At 38.8% G+C, this 15,931-nt stretch overlaps 2 protein-coding genes across 5 annotated transcripts in view; one reads left to right on the top strand and one right to left on the bottom strand.

The window, feature by feature from the left end:
- Positions 1-5,740, bottom strand: part of unc45b (unc-45 myosin chaperone B) — a 20,171-nt gene extending 14,431 nt beyond the window's left edge. Inside the window, exons 1-2 of one of the 3 annotated variants that reach the window (XM_088335989.1) lie at positions 5,692-5,740; positions 428-623 (exon numbers count right to left, since the gene is read on the bottom strand). The gene's annotated coding sequence lies outside the window, so the exon portion shown is untranslated. Of the gene's footprint in view, positions 1-427; positions 624-5,329; positions 5,516-5,691 lie in introns of those variants that run through there. The other 2 variants (XM_088335986.1, XM_088335987.1) reach the window with 2 other exon arrangements.
- Positions 5,681-15,931, top strand: part of LOC148365608 (kinesin-like protein KIF2A) — a 26,932-nt gene continuing 16,681 nt past the window's right edge. For both annotated transcript variants that reach the window (XM_088335996.1, XM_088335995.1), the window contains exons 1-4: positions 5,681-5,794; positions 5,907-5,977; positions 15,288-15,382; positions 15,607-15,723. In XM_088335996.1, the coding sequence (XP_088192122.1) occupies positions 5,766-5,794; positions 5,907-5,977; positions 15,288-15,382; positions 15,607-15,723 (312 nt within the window). In that variant the 5' untranslated portion in view covers positions 5,681-5,765. The remainder of the gene's footprint in view (positions 5,795-5,906; positions 5,978-15,287; positions 15,383-15,606; positions 15,724-15,931) is intronic.

Genomic DNA, 15,931 nt, shown 5'->3' with positions numbered 1-15,931 from the left:
TTCAACTCATCGTTTTAATAGTCGGTGACTAGTCGACTATTGATATAGTCATTAGATGCAGCCCTATTGTCAAGCTGCCATTACATAGACTCAAAACATGATGAGCAGCCACTACCGTGCAAACATATTCCAATTAGCAAATATATACATATATTTTAATGTACTGAATCTCACCGTCAAAAGTAAGATGTCTGGTTTTGACTTGAATCTTTGGTAGCAAATAGCTAAGCACACTATCTCAAGCACATGCTATCTGTAACTTTCAATGGCCTCCCATCTGGCCTTTTTTGGCCATGGTGCCATGACCAGCACAACAAATTCTGATTTCCTAATGGAAAGGTTCATACTTCTTGCACTTCAAATCATCTTTTATCATACATACGCCCACATAATGTCTAAAGTCTTTCAAACTCTCCCCCCCACACACCTTTACCTTGCACCTCTTTAAAACCAATATTGCTCTCAATAGCCGTCCTCAGATCTTCAGTCAGATGAGAAGGACGCTGGATTTCTAACTGCTTCCACTGAGGCACCAGTTTATAGTAGTCGCCTCGATGAGGCGGGACGACAGACGGTGGACCATTCATGACAGGTGGGAGGGGGGCACCAACTTGCAAGTTCCACTGAGGAAACAAATACAATATTACTTAAAAGGTTGTCTTAGATTCTTTTAAAAAATACATATATATTGCAGGAACAAGTAAAGCAAATATGTTGATCTAATTAATACCAGTGAGCATAAGTATCTAAGAAAAGCAACCCCAGTCTCAAAAATGGTCTCCTCCTGATAAGGTTTATTTAGGGCGCAGACAGCTGAGAACTTACTAGCAAGCCTGATGCAAGTTTGGAGGAGGGTAGGTGTGTGTTGGGATGGGAGGGGGGCAGTTTGACAGCTGGGGGACCCAGAGAAATCTAGTAGCTTCTAGAAAGTGAAGAAACTAGGGGGGTGGGGGTCAGCTGTAATGTACGTGTCCCTGTTGATTTTTTTTAACTTGTGCATTGTGTTTTGCAACTTGGAAATCCATATCCTAAACCTTTAAAAAATATCAGGGTAAAAGAAGCTACACATTATGATATCTACAACTCAGTGGTGGGCCGTCAGGGCTGCAAGGTCCTTGCTGCTGGCCTAAGAGATATCTGAATCATATGATCTTAATTAGATTTTGCCTATGGATTATTTAAATCCAAATTGTCTGACAGTATCCTTTCATTGAATTACCCCTGGTTGCTCTGCTTCTAGTTGTGTGCTTTCATATTTAACCCCTGAACTTTCTGACGAACTGTTCAGGAAAAGAAGACTTCACAATGTCACCGTACGTCATGTCACATATCAATAGAAAGCTTTAAGTCTTGGGATTCAAGATATGATTACTATTTCAAAATATACTCATCACAGAAACATCACCATCAGTTTGAAACAGGATGCCTTAAAACTATAAAGCCAGTATAACTCACCAAAAAAACGCCGTAGCATTACACTCATTAAACGATTCTCCGCAATCATGGTCTCGTTACATTTACGATAGTCCAGTGAATCTAACCGTGTAAAATATTTTCCCCAAAACGCACGATAATACAGGCAGATTGAAAAAAAAATTGTCTAAAAGCATTTCCTTGTTGTATTCCGTTTGTTTTCCCCAATAATTCAATTTTAAAAGTAAACAAACTCTTGAGATGATTTTTAACATGCCCGTTTAAACCTGAATCTCAACCAAGTTTTTTTTACGGGAATTAAGCCTGTATTGAAAAAAAACGACATGTATAACTTTGGCTCTAATAGTCATCAGCCAGTAGTGACCGATTTATATGATAGACACATTGGTTAGCCAATGAAATTCCCAATATAAATGTAAGCATACTTAAGATGTGTACTAAAATTAGAGCTGAGACCTGTTACTATGTTATTTCGAGGTTGTAATTATTAGAAGTTAAGTCAACCACAAAAACAGCATGCCAATTTGAAATCAAAATTCTTAAAATAAAATAGTAATGACCCACCACTGGTGACCTATTTTCAGAACCTGTCTATGGGCTACTTAGGTGTTCTTTGGGGCGGTATAGTCCCCATTAGCACCACGTTGGAGATCCCTGCACTATACAGGGAGTGCAGAATTATTAGGCAAATGAGTATTTTGACCACATCATCCTCTTTATGCATGTTGTCTTACTCCAAGCTGTATAGGCTCGAAAGCCTACTACCAATTAAGCATATCAGGTGATGTGCATCTCCGTAATGAGAAGGGGTGTGGTCTAATGACATCAACACCCTATATCAGGTGTGCATAATTATTAGGCAACTTCCTTTCCTTTGGCAAAATGGGTCAGAAGAGGGACTTGACAGGCTCTGAAAAGTCAAAAATAGTGAGATATCTTGCAGAGGGATGCAGCACTCTTAAAATTGCCAAGCTTCTGAAGCGTGATCATCGAACAATCAAGCGTTACATTCAAAATAGCCAACAGGGTCGCAAGAAGCGTGTAGAAAAACCAAGGCGCAAAATAACTGCCCGTGAACTGAGAAAAGTCAAGCGTACAACTGCCAAGATGCCACTTGCCACCAGTTTTGCCATATTTCAGAGCTGCAACATCACTGGAGTGCCCAAAAGCACAATGTGTGCAATACTCAGAGACATGGCCAAGGTAAGAAAGGCTGAAAAACGACCACCACTGAACAAGACACACAAGCTGAAACGTCAAGACTGGGCCAAGAAAAATCTCAAGACGGATTTTTCTAAGGTTTTATGGACTGATGAAATGAGAGTGAGTCTTGATGGGCCAGATGGATGGGCCCGTGGCTGGATCAGTAAAGGGCAGAGAGCTCCAGTCCGCCTCAGACGCCAGCAAGGTGGAGGTGGGGTACTGGTATGGGCTGGTATCATCAAAGATGAGCTTGTGGGGCCTTTTCGGGTTGAGGATGGACTCAAGCTCAACTCCCAGTCCTACTGCCAGTTTCTGGAAGACACCTTCTTCAAGCAGTGGTACAGGAAGAAGTCCGCATCCTTCAAGAAAAACATGATTTTCATGCAGGACAACGCTCCATCACACGCATCCAAGTACTCCACAGCGTGGCTGGCAAGAAAGGGTCTAAAAGAAGAAAAACTAATGACATGGCCTCCTTGTTCACCTGATCTGAACCCCATAGAGAACCTGTGGTCCCTCATCAAATGTGAGATTTACAAGGAGGGAAAACAGTACACCTCTCTGAACAGTGTCTGGGAGGCTGTGGTTGCTGCTGCACGCAATGTTGATCGTGAACAGATCAAAGCACTGACAGAATCCATGGATGGCAGGTTTTTGAGTGTCCTTGCAAAGAAAGGTGGCTATATTGGTCACTGATTTGCTTTTGTTTGGTTTTTGAATGTCAGAAATGTATATTTGTGAATGTTGAGCTGTTATATTGGTTTCCCTGATGAAAATAAATAATTGAAATGGGTATACATTTGTTTTTTGTTAAGTTGCCTAATAATTATGCACAGTAATAGTCACCTGCACACACAGATATCCTCCTAAAATAGCTAAAACTAAAAAAGCCCCACTCCAACTTCCAAAATATTCAGCTTTGATATTAATGAGACTTTTGGGTTCATTAAGAACATGGTTGTTGTTCAATAATAAAATTAATCCTCAAAAATACAACTTGCCTAATAATTCTGCACTCCCTGTATAATACATCGACATCTAGTGGTCAAATGTTACACAGTGTCCCTTTAAAATATCACCACTCGGCTATAAATGTTGTAAAAATGTAGATAGATAAAATTAATTTGTTTAGAATAGAATAGAATAGAATAGAATATACCTTTATTGTCATTGTTACAAATGGGCTAACATATTGTGACAACGAAATTGGGCATTACACAAATTATATTTGTTTTTATTCTTCGTAGTCTGTCTTGCTGTAAGTAATAAGGTGCCGTGTTGTGTTATCTAGCTTTATTATCGCTTAACATCTTTAGTGTTGGTGTCTGTTTTGTCTAATATATATTTACTATGTATTAACAAGTCTAAAAAGCTATATAACTTAAAAACAAGAATACGGTGAAAAGCACAAGAGGACAAAGCAGAACATTTGAAACACAACATACAACAGCCAAGAACAACATTGATTTCCCGCTCCAAAACAAGTAACCAAATAAGAGTAGAAGTATTTTTGTGCAAGAACTTGTATGTGAATGCAAGTATGTGTTGATACAGGTGTGACAAAAAGTGACACTTTTAGTGGCTTTGTTGCAGAGATAATACTCGCAGTTGATGAACAATGTTCCCAGTCCACTTATTATTTTATTTCTGGATGAGGCTAGATTTTCATAATGTTGTTTTTAGAGCTGGGTTGAAACTGACCCTAACAATACAAATGCAACAATTTCAGGAAGTGTTTTTTTTTTGTTAAAATAAAAATTGCTGATAGAGTTAAAAAGCCTTAATGCAATAAAGAAATGTATGTGTTTTTTGTATGTATTTAAAATCCAAAATGGGTCAGTGGCGACCGTAACACAAAAGAAGGGTTAATGAGGGTAATTGCAATCAATAATAAGTGGAGCAACTGGTTGAAGTAGAAAGGTTTCCCCTTCACGCCCCTCCTGGATATCTACAACTTCCACCTTGCCTGCAAAGCAACCAAGATTGCAGGTGACCCCACCCACGCATCTCAAAGTCTCTCCAACCCATCGCCGTCAGGAAAAATACTGCGGAATCTCAAAGCAAGGACTAGCAAGCTCATGGACAGCTTCTTCCATCAGGCTGTCAGGACTCTGAACTCTCTCCCTACTCCAAGCCCTGCATCCCCTTCTGCCAAATCAATGCAAAACTGCTCAATTTAAATTATTTACTTTAGCCTTACCTTGCACATTTTCTATTCTAATCTTTAGATATTTTGTTGGTGATAGGAATGAGTGGAGAAGTGTTGTAAAAGGATAGTGGGATGTTTCAACGCGTTCTAAGGGATGGGCAGGGCACCTGTATGATGCGGCAGGGGTAAACCAGTGAAAGCTGTCGGTCCTTGCAGTTGAACAGAAGATTGTGTTGTGTCACCCTGACCCGAGTGACATGGCTGCTTTCTTGTGTCCAGTTTCATCTGGAGGGACGGAAGCATGACCAACTTAGGTGCCGAGGTGCCTAACTTGTTTGGGTGTTTGGGCATTTGGGTTGGCCATGGTCCAAAAAATGTTTGTGTTTGTTTTTTCCTATTTTTTTCTCTTTTTATTTTCTTTGTTATTGTATGTGTTTTGTCTTGCTGTCAGTCACCCCTCTTGAGGGATATGACCAAGGTATATAGATAGATAGAATAGATATTTTTACATTCTATTTTTATTGCACACTTGTTTTTATTTACCTTCATGGCATGTTTCAAAGCGGCGAAGGAGTAATTTCATCTGTGCTGCATGTTCTGCATTTAGCATAATTGACAATAAAGTTGAAGAATGTCAATATGTTTTAGATACAGATCAACGCTCTTTCTCGCCCATAACAAAATCAGGGAAATTTAGAAATTAAGGACCCATATAGGATGACAGCTGGCTATAACTACACAGTAAAAGTAAAAACTAGAATCCAAACGGCGGGTGACGCTTGTCAACATTCGTAACTCACTCTTATGAGTACAACAAAGAATTAAACAAGTCTTTTGTTGGCGTCATTTGACAAAGCTTTTACAATAGCCACCTTTGGAAAAAGAGAAAATAATCGGTCGTTTACCATAGGCGTGCGTCTATCCAGCACGAACCAACCGCTGCAGCGTTTGTTTGTTTACTTCCGGGTTCTGACAGGAAATGGACCCATACGATACCGGAACTGACCTGTGAGCTGCAGCTTATGCGGGTTCTCCGCGCTATCCCTCCCATTCGCCTAAAGGCTGTTTCTCCTACCTCGCTTCCAGCTATTTAGCCGTTTTATTTTTGGATTTTTTGCAGGGAATGTAGAATGGCCGTGGCGTTTGGGAAGCTCGTCGTCGGCAAGTATGTGGAAATAAAGCGCAGCGACGGTAAGTTTGAGAACCAGCTCCTTGCCTTCGATGCAGTGTCTAGCCCAAGTTGTCTGGGAGCTTTGTTGCTGTGGTGCTACCGATCGCAGATTTATTTCAAGGCAAAACGACTCGCGGGCGCTGGAAGGGAAACGGCAACGTGACATCATATTTAACGTTCCCCCAAAACAGCAATTCATTTGCGATTTTGATTCAGCCTATACGACGATCACCCGGCTTCTTCGTTTCTCCAAGTCGCAACAAACATTCCCGTTAAATGATCTAGAAAAAACGAATATTCACCAACCGAAACTTGTGTTTTTGAAATATTTTATTCAAATCGCGTTACATCTCCATCCTAAATGGGAGGTGCTCGATTACGCAGTTTATAACAAGATTAGCTTATTAGCTAATGCTAACATGACCGGCTTCTTACCGGGGATCCCAAACGGGCTGTCAACAACTTGTCAACATGTCAAATATTTAAACATAAGATGAGTATCTTCGCAAATGTATTTTTTAAATTCGGTAATTCTTGCTCAAGTCCAGTGATAATGGCGGGATCTCCACCAGGTACATAGCAGTTGCTATGGAAACTCTGATGACCAAAACATCGAGTTATAACGTAGATTGTTACTTAACAAACTCTTGAAATTGTGTATTATACAGCAATATCCTTTGTGTTTGAACTTAAACCTTCAGTAGTTATTAATGGGCATACATGGCTTCCAGGTCACCAGTCTGGCTCATTAGACATTAATACTTGTCATCCTTAGCCAATTGCTCCTCTTATTTATGATTGCAATGCCCCTTATTAAGCGATAACAAACATTACAAACACAACTATTTAATTACAGCAAGACAGGCCATGTAGAAGAAAAACAACAATGATATGTGTAAACAAGTTCATTTTATTTATCACACAAGCAAGACACACAATTGTTTCAGCATCCTTTTAAGATGATTTCCTACTTGCAAGAAAATTTAGTGTTGCTCATTATGACAATTTACACCGAAAATCAACAGTAACCAGATGATGAACATGCTGTATCTGACTTAAATCAGGGGGTTCTCCTGCTACTGGTAATCATGTAAACCAATACTATCTGTTTTCATGTGGGAGAGAAAACCCCTACCCCCAAAAAACAGCTTAGAGAGGGATGGGTGCCACTAGGCTGTACTTGCCCAAGACACACCACGGGAAGTATTGCCCTGGCGGTTAAAGGATCAGTTAATGTGAATTATATGAAGCAGCGCAGGATTTTTCATATTCATCTTAATTAGCAACCTACGTTGTCGTTTGCTACCAGTGACCGATAAAATCTGAATTAGAGCCGACTTGACATGATGAGGTGCGTTCTTTCTAGAAATGTTAAAAAAAAGAAATTCTTGTACAAAGTTGATGTACGGCTTTCACAATTGGAAATTATCAAAAACATACAAAACACAGGGATATGTATAAGTTGACCGGTATGTACATTTAATTTGCCTCTGTGTTTCTATAAAATAAATGTGCTAAAAAATGTGCGTACAGTTATAAGTCAGATTGTTTTTCATCCAGATCAGAGATTTCCCTCTCCACAGGGGGGTTATAGTGAGAGTGGTGCACAGATTCTCACCAGATTCAGGCCACCACCCCATCTGTTAGAGCCAGCATCTTTAAAGCTGGCACAGCATCCGTGCATGTTTTAACTACATTGTTTTATTTGTAAAACAATAATGTCCTACAAATAAAAAAAATGTTTGATTTAAATGTAGCCCAAGATTAAACATGTTTATTTAGTTTCATTGATTAACCCCTGACACATTTCAGCCTTTTGTTATTCTATATTATCAGAGCTCAATACTGTATACAGAACTCGTTACTTGAGCCCCTTCAACCACTGGGATGTATCATTTTGGTTTTGGTATTAAAGTAGGGCACACACCATACAATAGACTCTTTCAGATTAACCACTGTGACTGAACTCTGTGCGTGATTTTCACTGTAGCTCGTGGCATTCAACATGCAAAAAGTACAGTCGCGGTTTTCTTAAGGATCTCGTTTAACCCATCAGGAATTAGTTTCTTGCTGCAGGAGCTCTCTGGTTTGCTGGGGAAAATTTATGTCTGACATTGAAACAGAAACATTTGAGATATCAAGTGACTTTCTGGGGGCCTGGTTTATTTACAAATACCTCCTCCAATGAATCCCAAATGTGTTTGCTGATTTAGTTTTTAGGCCTAAAGTTATTAAAAAAATGATGCATGACTGTGCCTTGTATTTGAATTGAAACAGCATTGTCTGAAACATTTAATTCAAATTAAAAGTTAAGATTCAGGTGTGACTCTGGCACAAAGATGACATGTGGTATAGAATAGAATACAATGTAGTTAACATCGTTTGCAACAAGATTGAACCGGGCCCTCCAGGATAAACAAGATGAATAATTAAAGACTGAACGAAAAATGACATATACAAAATTATTGATAAAATAGTGTTTGGGGGCTCCAATTTCCATTCAAAGTAGCACAGTGAAAAATAGTGTGATTGCATTTAGCATCAAACCCATTTTCAATACAACTGGTGAGACATATAGTTTTCAGTCTTGAGCCCTTTTTCAGGGTGGCGACAGCCCCGAGGATGAAACTGTCTCTAAGCCTGTTTGTCCTTGTTTTAAGGGTTTTAGTTAAGATGATAGTCCTTTGCCTCTTCTCTTATGACCTTCCCATGCTGAATCCATCTGCAGAAAGCAGGGGATGCTAAACTGGATGTGTTTGGGGAACAATTTCGGAACGATCTTGTACGGGGGAACATTAAGCTTGGATACATTGCAAATTTGAGCCATAAAGTGGTTTTATAGAGAGATCTTCATGTCACCAGTGCATCAATAACTTGTTTCCGTTTAACAATTAAGCACGTGTCAAGATGCAGCACTGTCTATTTCTTCATTCAATTGACTGGTTATGACATTATGCAGCATATATCTGTACAGAGTCCGTATGGGTGCTTGAAATCTTTGAAAAGTATCGAATTTTAATGTTGTTTTCAAGGATTTAAAGTTGCTTGAATTTGGCGTAAAAGTGGTAGAAATTCTTGAAATTGTTGCCATGTATCACAACAAGTGATGCAGGCGCCGCTTCCTTGTGTCTTTGCCATTGCATTTCATCTTCCCTCATGACTAAAGGTAGCTGTTATTAGTTTGTATGGCATTGTCCTATGAAGAATCTTGGCCCCCTAGGGGGTTGCGCCCAGGCGCATGGGTGCATGCTACACCTAAACAGGACACTATGAAATATGTATTGGTGCAAGGATTACATAGCAATTATGGACATTTACTATGGGCCATGTAAACAATTACGGTACCATTTCCAGGTGGCAAACTGTAATGGGAAGAACTTATTATTACATATTACTGTAATTTGTACCCAACACCTAAATGGTGAGATATTTGTCTAAAAAAGATTTATACACCTATTGTTGAAATTCACAAATGTATTTGGGATTTACACAAGATCTAAAAATCAAATGTCCTGATAAATACGCACGCAAGATTAATGGGATGATATGTAAAATGTATTGCCTCCTAGTGGTACAAAAACTTTTATTCAGTTAAAAAAAACATTGATTGTAATACCAGGAAAAAAATCATGAACTATCACATCAATGTTCATTTTGGAAAAAAATTGGGTAGATGAATTTGTGTTTCTTTTGCAGATTAGTTATTATGTTGGGGTTTATCATCAGGCCTTAAAATATAAAAGAAAAGTGATCATCCTAGCTGAATTACAATTAAGGTGCATGCCTTGCAAAGCTGCCTTTGACTATCGGTGTGTGAGTGTATGTGTGATTGGGTAAGTGTAAAGCAGATTGTAAAGCACTTTGGGAGGTCTTCAGTAATTTGAAAAGCGCTTTATAAATGCAGACCATTTATCATTAGTATCCCCACTTTGGTAGCCGCCATGTTTATCTGGCATCCTGCCGCCACACTGTGCTCTGTGGCTCTGGTCCTCTTGCACCAGCCAACACAGTCCCATCTAGTGGTCAAATGCTACACAGTGGGGCTTTAAAAAATAGCATATGTAAATTACCGATACATTTGCAAAATACATATTCACACCAGATTTGTTCTTATAATGGTGCTAGAGACATTGCAAGTCCTTAAAAATTGCTTGAATTTGACAATGGAAAAGGTATTCAAACATTGTTCATCCTACCTACCTACAGACATACTTAATCTAATGGATGTTTCTAATTAAGTTAACCCACAAATGGATATTTGTCTCCTTGTAGGTTTTTAAATATGTAACATTTAAAGCAGTACAGCTCACCCAACCGACACAAAGCCACTCGAAGTGCATCCTTTTAATGTTGGCCACACGTCCTGGGACATTGTAATTTCCCTTAAAATCAAGTCTGAGCGGAGCTTGGCGCTTGGTTTGTGTTAAGCTAAGATGTTAGCGCTTTCCCTCATCTGCCATGTCCCGCCACTGCTAAACCCATCTACAGAAAGCAGGAGATTGTAAACTAGATGAGTTTGGAGAAATTTTTGTTGATTGCTGAGCTGAAGTTCTTGACTATTTTAGTGTGCGTGATTGTGGTGTTTCCCACCAACCTACTTCCTCAGTGGGCAAAATGGGTCCAATTTGGGACTTTTGACAATTTACAGGTCGTCAGCATAAGACATTCAAAGGCTTCCTTTGCCACAGATGTCAGATTGAAATAAATGGATTTCCAAGATTGGGGAAAAGGTGTTGTATTTAAAGCAGGTTGAGATTTAACAGCTAACTTACAGTGACAAATACACACTATTTCTGAAAACTAAAGTGGAATTATGCAAGACTTTAAGTCAGGGGAGATGCGCCAGCCAATCTAGCCACCTTACAGATCCCTTGTTGCTCAACAAAAATGCCATCCTCCATGAAATACAAAGGTGATGAATGAGAGCACTGCAGAAAGCCTTCATCATGAAGAGTCGCAGTTGAGCTATGTGAAGTATGATTGCGATGCTTGGCAAGGAACACTAGTAGCTACTGTGACCTATATTTGCATGAGCGTCAATACCTACAGAGGAATTTTGTGAAGACAATTCCCCTGCCTCGATATTGAAATAATGTCAGTGTGACCAACTTTTGAAACAACTCAGTGAGTGAAACATATTGGTATCACTTGAAGATTTTTGTTTATTGTAATGTTTCTACAAAATTATGTACTCTTGTTTGAATTGCTGTCCAATGACACTGCACACAGTAACTGTTTTACCTTTGGTCTTTTATATCCGTCTTGTGGTTAACATATTTATTGTTTGAGGCTGAAATCAACGTAATTTGTGAAACCAGATGTCATAATGTTAATTTATTTTCTTGTGCCTTGTAATGGGGAAATATTTGTGTTCTGCTATGCTATATGTTTCTACCAAGTCAGCCATTGGCTATTAACTTGCACAAAATTAGAAGGTGCTAAATTCACCGTTAAGAAAGCTCAAGTATAACAACCAACTGTGAACTTTGTACTGTGGTTTGAAGTGCCATAAAAACTACAAATCCCAAAATGAGATTTTAGTTTCTTATACAGCCATCCTAAATGTTCTGTAATTTTTTGTTTTGATTTTAAGATACTTGTGACAGCAGCCCTTTGAGTAATTTACTATTTATTTGCCAATGCAACTCATATCTGTTTGAGCCTTATCATTAACTAAGCATCACACGTCACTTTACAATTTTCCTTTTTGAGCCAATCTAGCCGGAATGAAGACATAACGCTTACATTTATTCTCCATGTTTACATTACAATGTACAATTTAGGGTCTTGGAACAAATTTCTTTTGATTCAAGATCTGATTAAGTTTAATCATTTTGCAAATGAGTCTGTTTAATGCTTTAGGAACATAAATTAAGTGTGCATTGAATTTAGGCCCCGCTCTGTGATTGACACCACTGGTCTAACCAGTTTAGTAACTTCTCTAAGGTAGAGTATAAAATCACAAATAACATTATTTTCGCATATGTCAAGCTTTTGCTTTCTTTTTGTGATTTCAAAAGAGATTTAGGGCATGCTGTCAAGAAAAACATTCTATTAAAGCTAGCATTCAGTTTAAGTTCTTAAATGTTGCCATCAACTTCTCTTGAGGGTTGTATTCCAGCTAGTGATTTAAAAAAAAATCTGTACCCTTTCTGTTTATTTCTATTGTGGATGATCATGTTTCAAGTACTTGTTTATTTCTATGGTAGTATCAAAGCTTGCTTCAGAAAATGTATTGTCATTGTCAAGGAACAACGAAACTTCATTTGGAGCATCCAGTCATCCCTTCACAGTTAAAAGAAAATTCAAAGATCCACAAAATAAATATTCAGAATAAATATCGATTAAAAACCCAATCCCCATAAATAACCCAATACTGTATACACAAAGGTAAAAGTGTATACATGGTACCATGAAAACTCAATAGCAGCATAGTTAAATAACTCAATGCTGATGTGCAATTGTGTCCGACAGAGGTCATCGTTCACTCAGGAAAGTATTAGTGGGGCGGTGCATTTGCAGAGTTCAATAGCCTTACAGCTAGTGGATATAGAATGTTAGCCAGTCTAGATGTTCTGGCCTGTATTGACTGGTATCTTTTCCATGAGGGCAGCAGGTGGAAGTGGTGGTTTAGTGGGGTGGTGCTGGTCCCGCAGGATGTTGTGGCCTCTTCTCAGACAGCGAGTGGCGTAGGTGGTGCTGATCTCAGGGAGAGTTGTTCCCATAATTTCCCGGCAGCATTCCCAGACCCACTGGAGAGCCAGCTGGTCAGCGTGAGTGCAGCTGGATAACCACACTAAGCATCCGTACATCGGTACACTGCTGATGGCAGAGTTGTAGAAGTTTGTGACTGTTCCTAAGGTAGTAGAGGCGCTGTTTTACTTTTACCACTGCTGAAATGGTATGATCCCCCCCCCAGCACGGGTCTTCAGTCACTGTTATCTCAAGGAATTGAAAACTTCACACCCTTTCAACTTCCTCTTTGCCTATAATGAAAGGCCAATGTTTTATGTGCTTCTTCCTAAAATCCACCACCATCTCCTTGTTTTTTTTGGTGTTTTGACACCATGACTCCAGATGTTGCACCTCTCTCCTGTAGTTTGTCTCATCATCATTGGAAATTAGCCTGGTGTCGTTGACTAACTTGATGATGAGATTGGCAGTGGAGAAGGCGAGGCAGTCATAGGTGTACAAGGAGTAGAGTAGCGGGCTTAGAACGCACCTTTTGGGAACTCTGGTGTTGATGACCGGAGTGGACGAGGTATTTGTCACCACTGCTTGCTTGTAGCGTTCTCTCTTGGCTGGACCATTTGCCAAAGAGGTGGATTTAAAAATAATATATATAGAGAAGAGCTTGTCTAATCACACTTAATTTGTTTAATATACCCCCTTTCAAGGCTCACCCTAGCATTCTGACTAATAGTACATTTTTGGAATATGAGCTTAAGCAAAATACAGCTGTTTTATTCATATTAGAAGGTTTTGTCACGTGCTGTTGACAGAAAATTAAATTTCTAAGCTTTAAATATGATGACTACAATGACTCTTTTAGCACCCTTTTTAGTGTCCAATGTATCTGTTTTAACCTAGTATTAAGGCCCAGCTTCAATTTTTTTTTTTCATTAAAATCTGTGGCATTGCTGAGTTTGTTTTGGGTTCAGATAAGATTACACTTTGAGAGAAAGTCTTCTGTATATTATAACTTTAGTAGAGACTCAAAATACATCAATGGATATTGTAAATGCAAGTAAAACAGGGAAGAGAGCCCAAACCTCACATAAGAAATTTCAAACTGTTCTAAAAGCCCTCTTCTGAGTCCTTTTTCCAATTAAATCCGCAAGTCTGCCGTAATGGGTGTGGATATAAAAAAACCGGCAGCATGATTGGCTGACAATGAAAATGGTGTAAACAGTGCATAATAGTCAAAACAACAAACAACAGTGCACAACATTAGTCAAAAGAATGAACTGCACCTAATGCGATCCCCTTTGCATGTGTCGAAAGTTAATCTGTTTTAATATATCAGTAAGCCTCTCAGTTGGGGTAGTTGTGCTGGAGTATGGAGTATGGCATTTTTCTGTCTGTGCTAGACTAATAAATGATTTGGTGTTTTATTATCAACTTTACCTACTGAGTTTTAAGAAAATCCCAAAGGGCTGGGTGATTAGGCCCAAAATCTTTTTTATATCCATCTTAACAATTATTATTTTAAGCGATATTAACCATTAAATCTCATCCGACTTTTTATGTCTATATTTTGCTTAAATTCCACAATGCAACAGTTTGTAACTATTGTTTAAAAAGGGGCCTTGAATAATTAAAATCAAACCATCAAATTTGTTATTTTCAATGTCCCAATTTATAACCTTTATCTCTTAAGTTTAAAGTTGATTGGCTAAACAGTTCCCAAGAGAGTTGGGGTTGGTGGGTGGTTGGATCCCTTAATCACTAGGGTTGTAGGGCCACCATTTCCTGCGGTGTGTCTTGAGCAAATACTGCCTGGTGGCACCCATCCCTCTCCAGGCCAACAAATTTTGGTATTGGTAAATATATATATATATATATATATATATATATATAGCTCAATGTTTAACGGTACGGTGTGCTGTACTTTTATTTGTTGAACAAATGTTCAGGCCTGTAAAAAGGGTTTGTTCTTTGATCATTTCAATGTATTGGAGTATCTATTGTATAATAATTGTAAATAAATTAAATGTAAGGTTTGTACTACGGCTGCACGATTTTGGACAACAAACCTAAGTGAGATTTTTCAGACCAGTACTGCAATTTTGATTTGCAATTTGCATTTTTCTGTGCTAGTTTGGCTTTTTTGCGAGTTCTTATAAACATGAAAATGTTTTTATTCACATTTCCATGTAAGCTGTCTAAAATAAATTACAAAAATGAAGACAAAACGAGGGATAATGATATTGATATGATTTAACCTTACGAAAATGGCGCCCTCTTCTGGGGATTTTTATTATGGGTACTGTCTGCTTACACGAGGGGCACACGAGGATTTGGGCATAGCGTCCTGCTTGCTAGTGCCGTTAATTAGCCAGCGCCGTTAAAACCCGAACTGTGACAATTCTAGTTGGCCAAACACTACATCACTCGCTAACATGGAACTATAAATCCTTGCGATTACACACTAGCACTACAACACATTGCAATATCGATTCGATTCGATCGATTTGATGAATTGTGCAGCCCTAGTTCGTACTTAGAAAGATTTTGTCCATCACAATTATTTTTGGAACGTAACCCGGGCAATAAACAAAGGTTCACTTTATTCCCATTTATTTACTGGTACTCGTGACATGTTTGCAGGCCGCATACACGAGGCGATGGTGACGTCCCTGAACGAGGACAATGAAAGTGTCACGGTAGAGTGGATAGAGAATGGAGATACAAAAGGGAAAGAGGTAAACTACCATTTGAAACCCGTCCCTGTTTTATCAAGTGATGAACAATTCATGGGAACGTGTTAAGAGTTGTGATGGTTACCCAACCAAACTCCATAGACTAAATCCAGTAGAAACACTTATTGTACGGACTTTTAAAGCTTTGCGGTGTCAGCTGTGTGGTGTTGTCTTAGCCTCTGTGCCGAGATCCAACTAACTTTTAATTGTCCTCTGTTTCCGGGCAGATTGACTTGGAGAGTGTTTTTGCGCTTAACCCTGACGTGGGACCAGACGAAGAGATTGTCCCTAGTCCAGAGACACCTCCTCCGACTTTGGGTGTGAAGGTTAATAAAATTGCAAAGGTGCGTGTTGTTGATATTTAACTTAAAGCTTTGTTGAGATTCTTCAAAAATATTGCACTTTCCATCACATACCGAGTTCATTCTTTTAATATCACTGAAGAAATTGGAAAATTGGCTTTGAAAGTCCTTAAAAATGCTTGAATTTGGCCATGAAAAAAGGTTTACAAACCCTGATAGATAAATGTAGAAATTGAATTTATGTCATTTA

Source organism: Urocampus carinirostris, chromosome 5 (genome assembly GCF_059441175.1).
Source record: "Urocampus carinirostris isolate Australia breed hairy pipefish chromosome 5, RoL_Ucar_1.0, whole genome shotgun sequence".
Classification (NCBI taxonomy): Eukaryota; Metazoa; Chordata; class Actinopteri; order Syngnathiformes; family Syngnathidae; genus Urocampus; species Urocampus carinirostris.
Note: the sequence above shows the minus strand (reverse complement) of the source record. Positions and strands in the feature narration are given on the sequence as shown.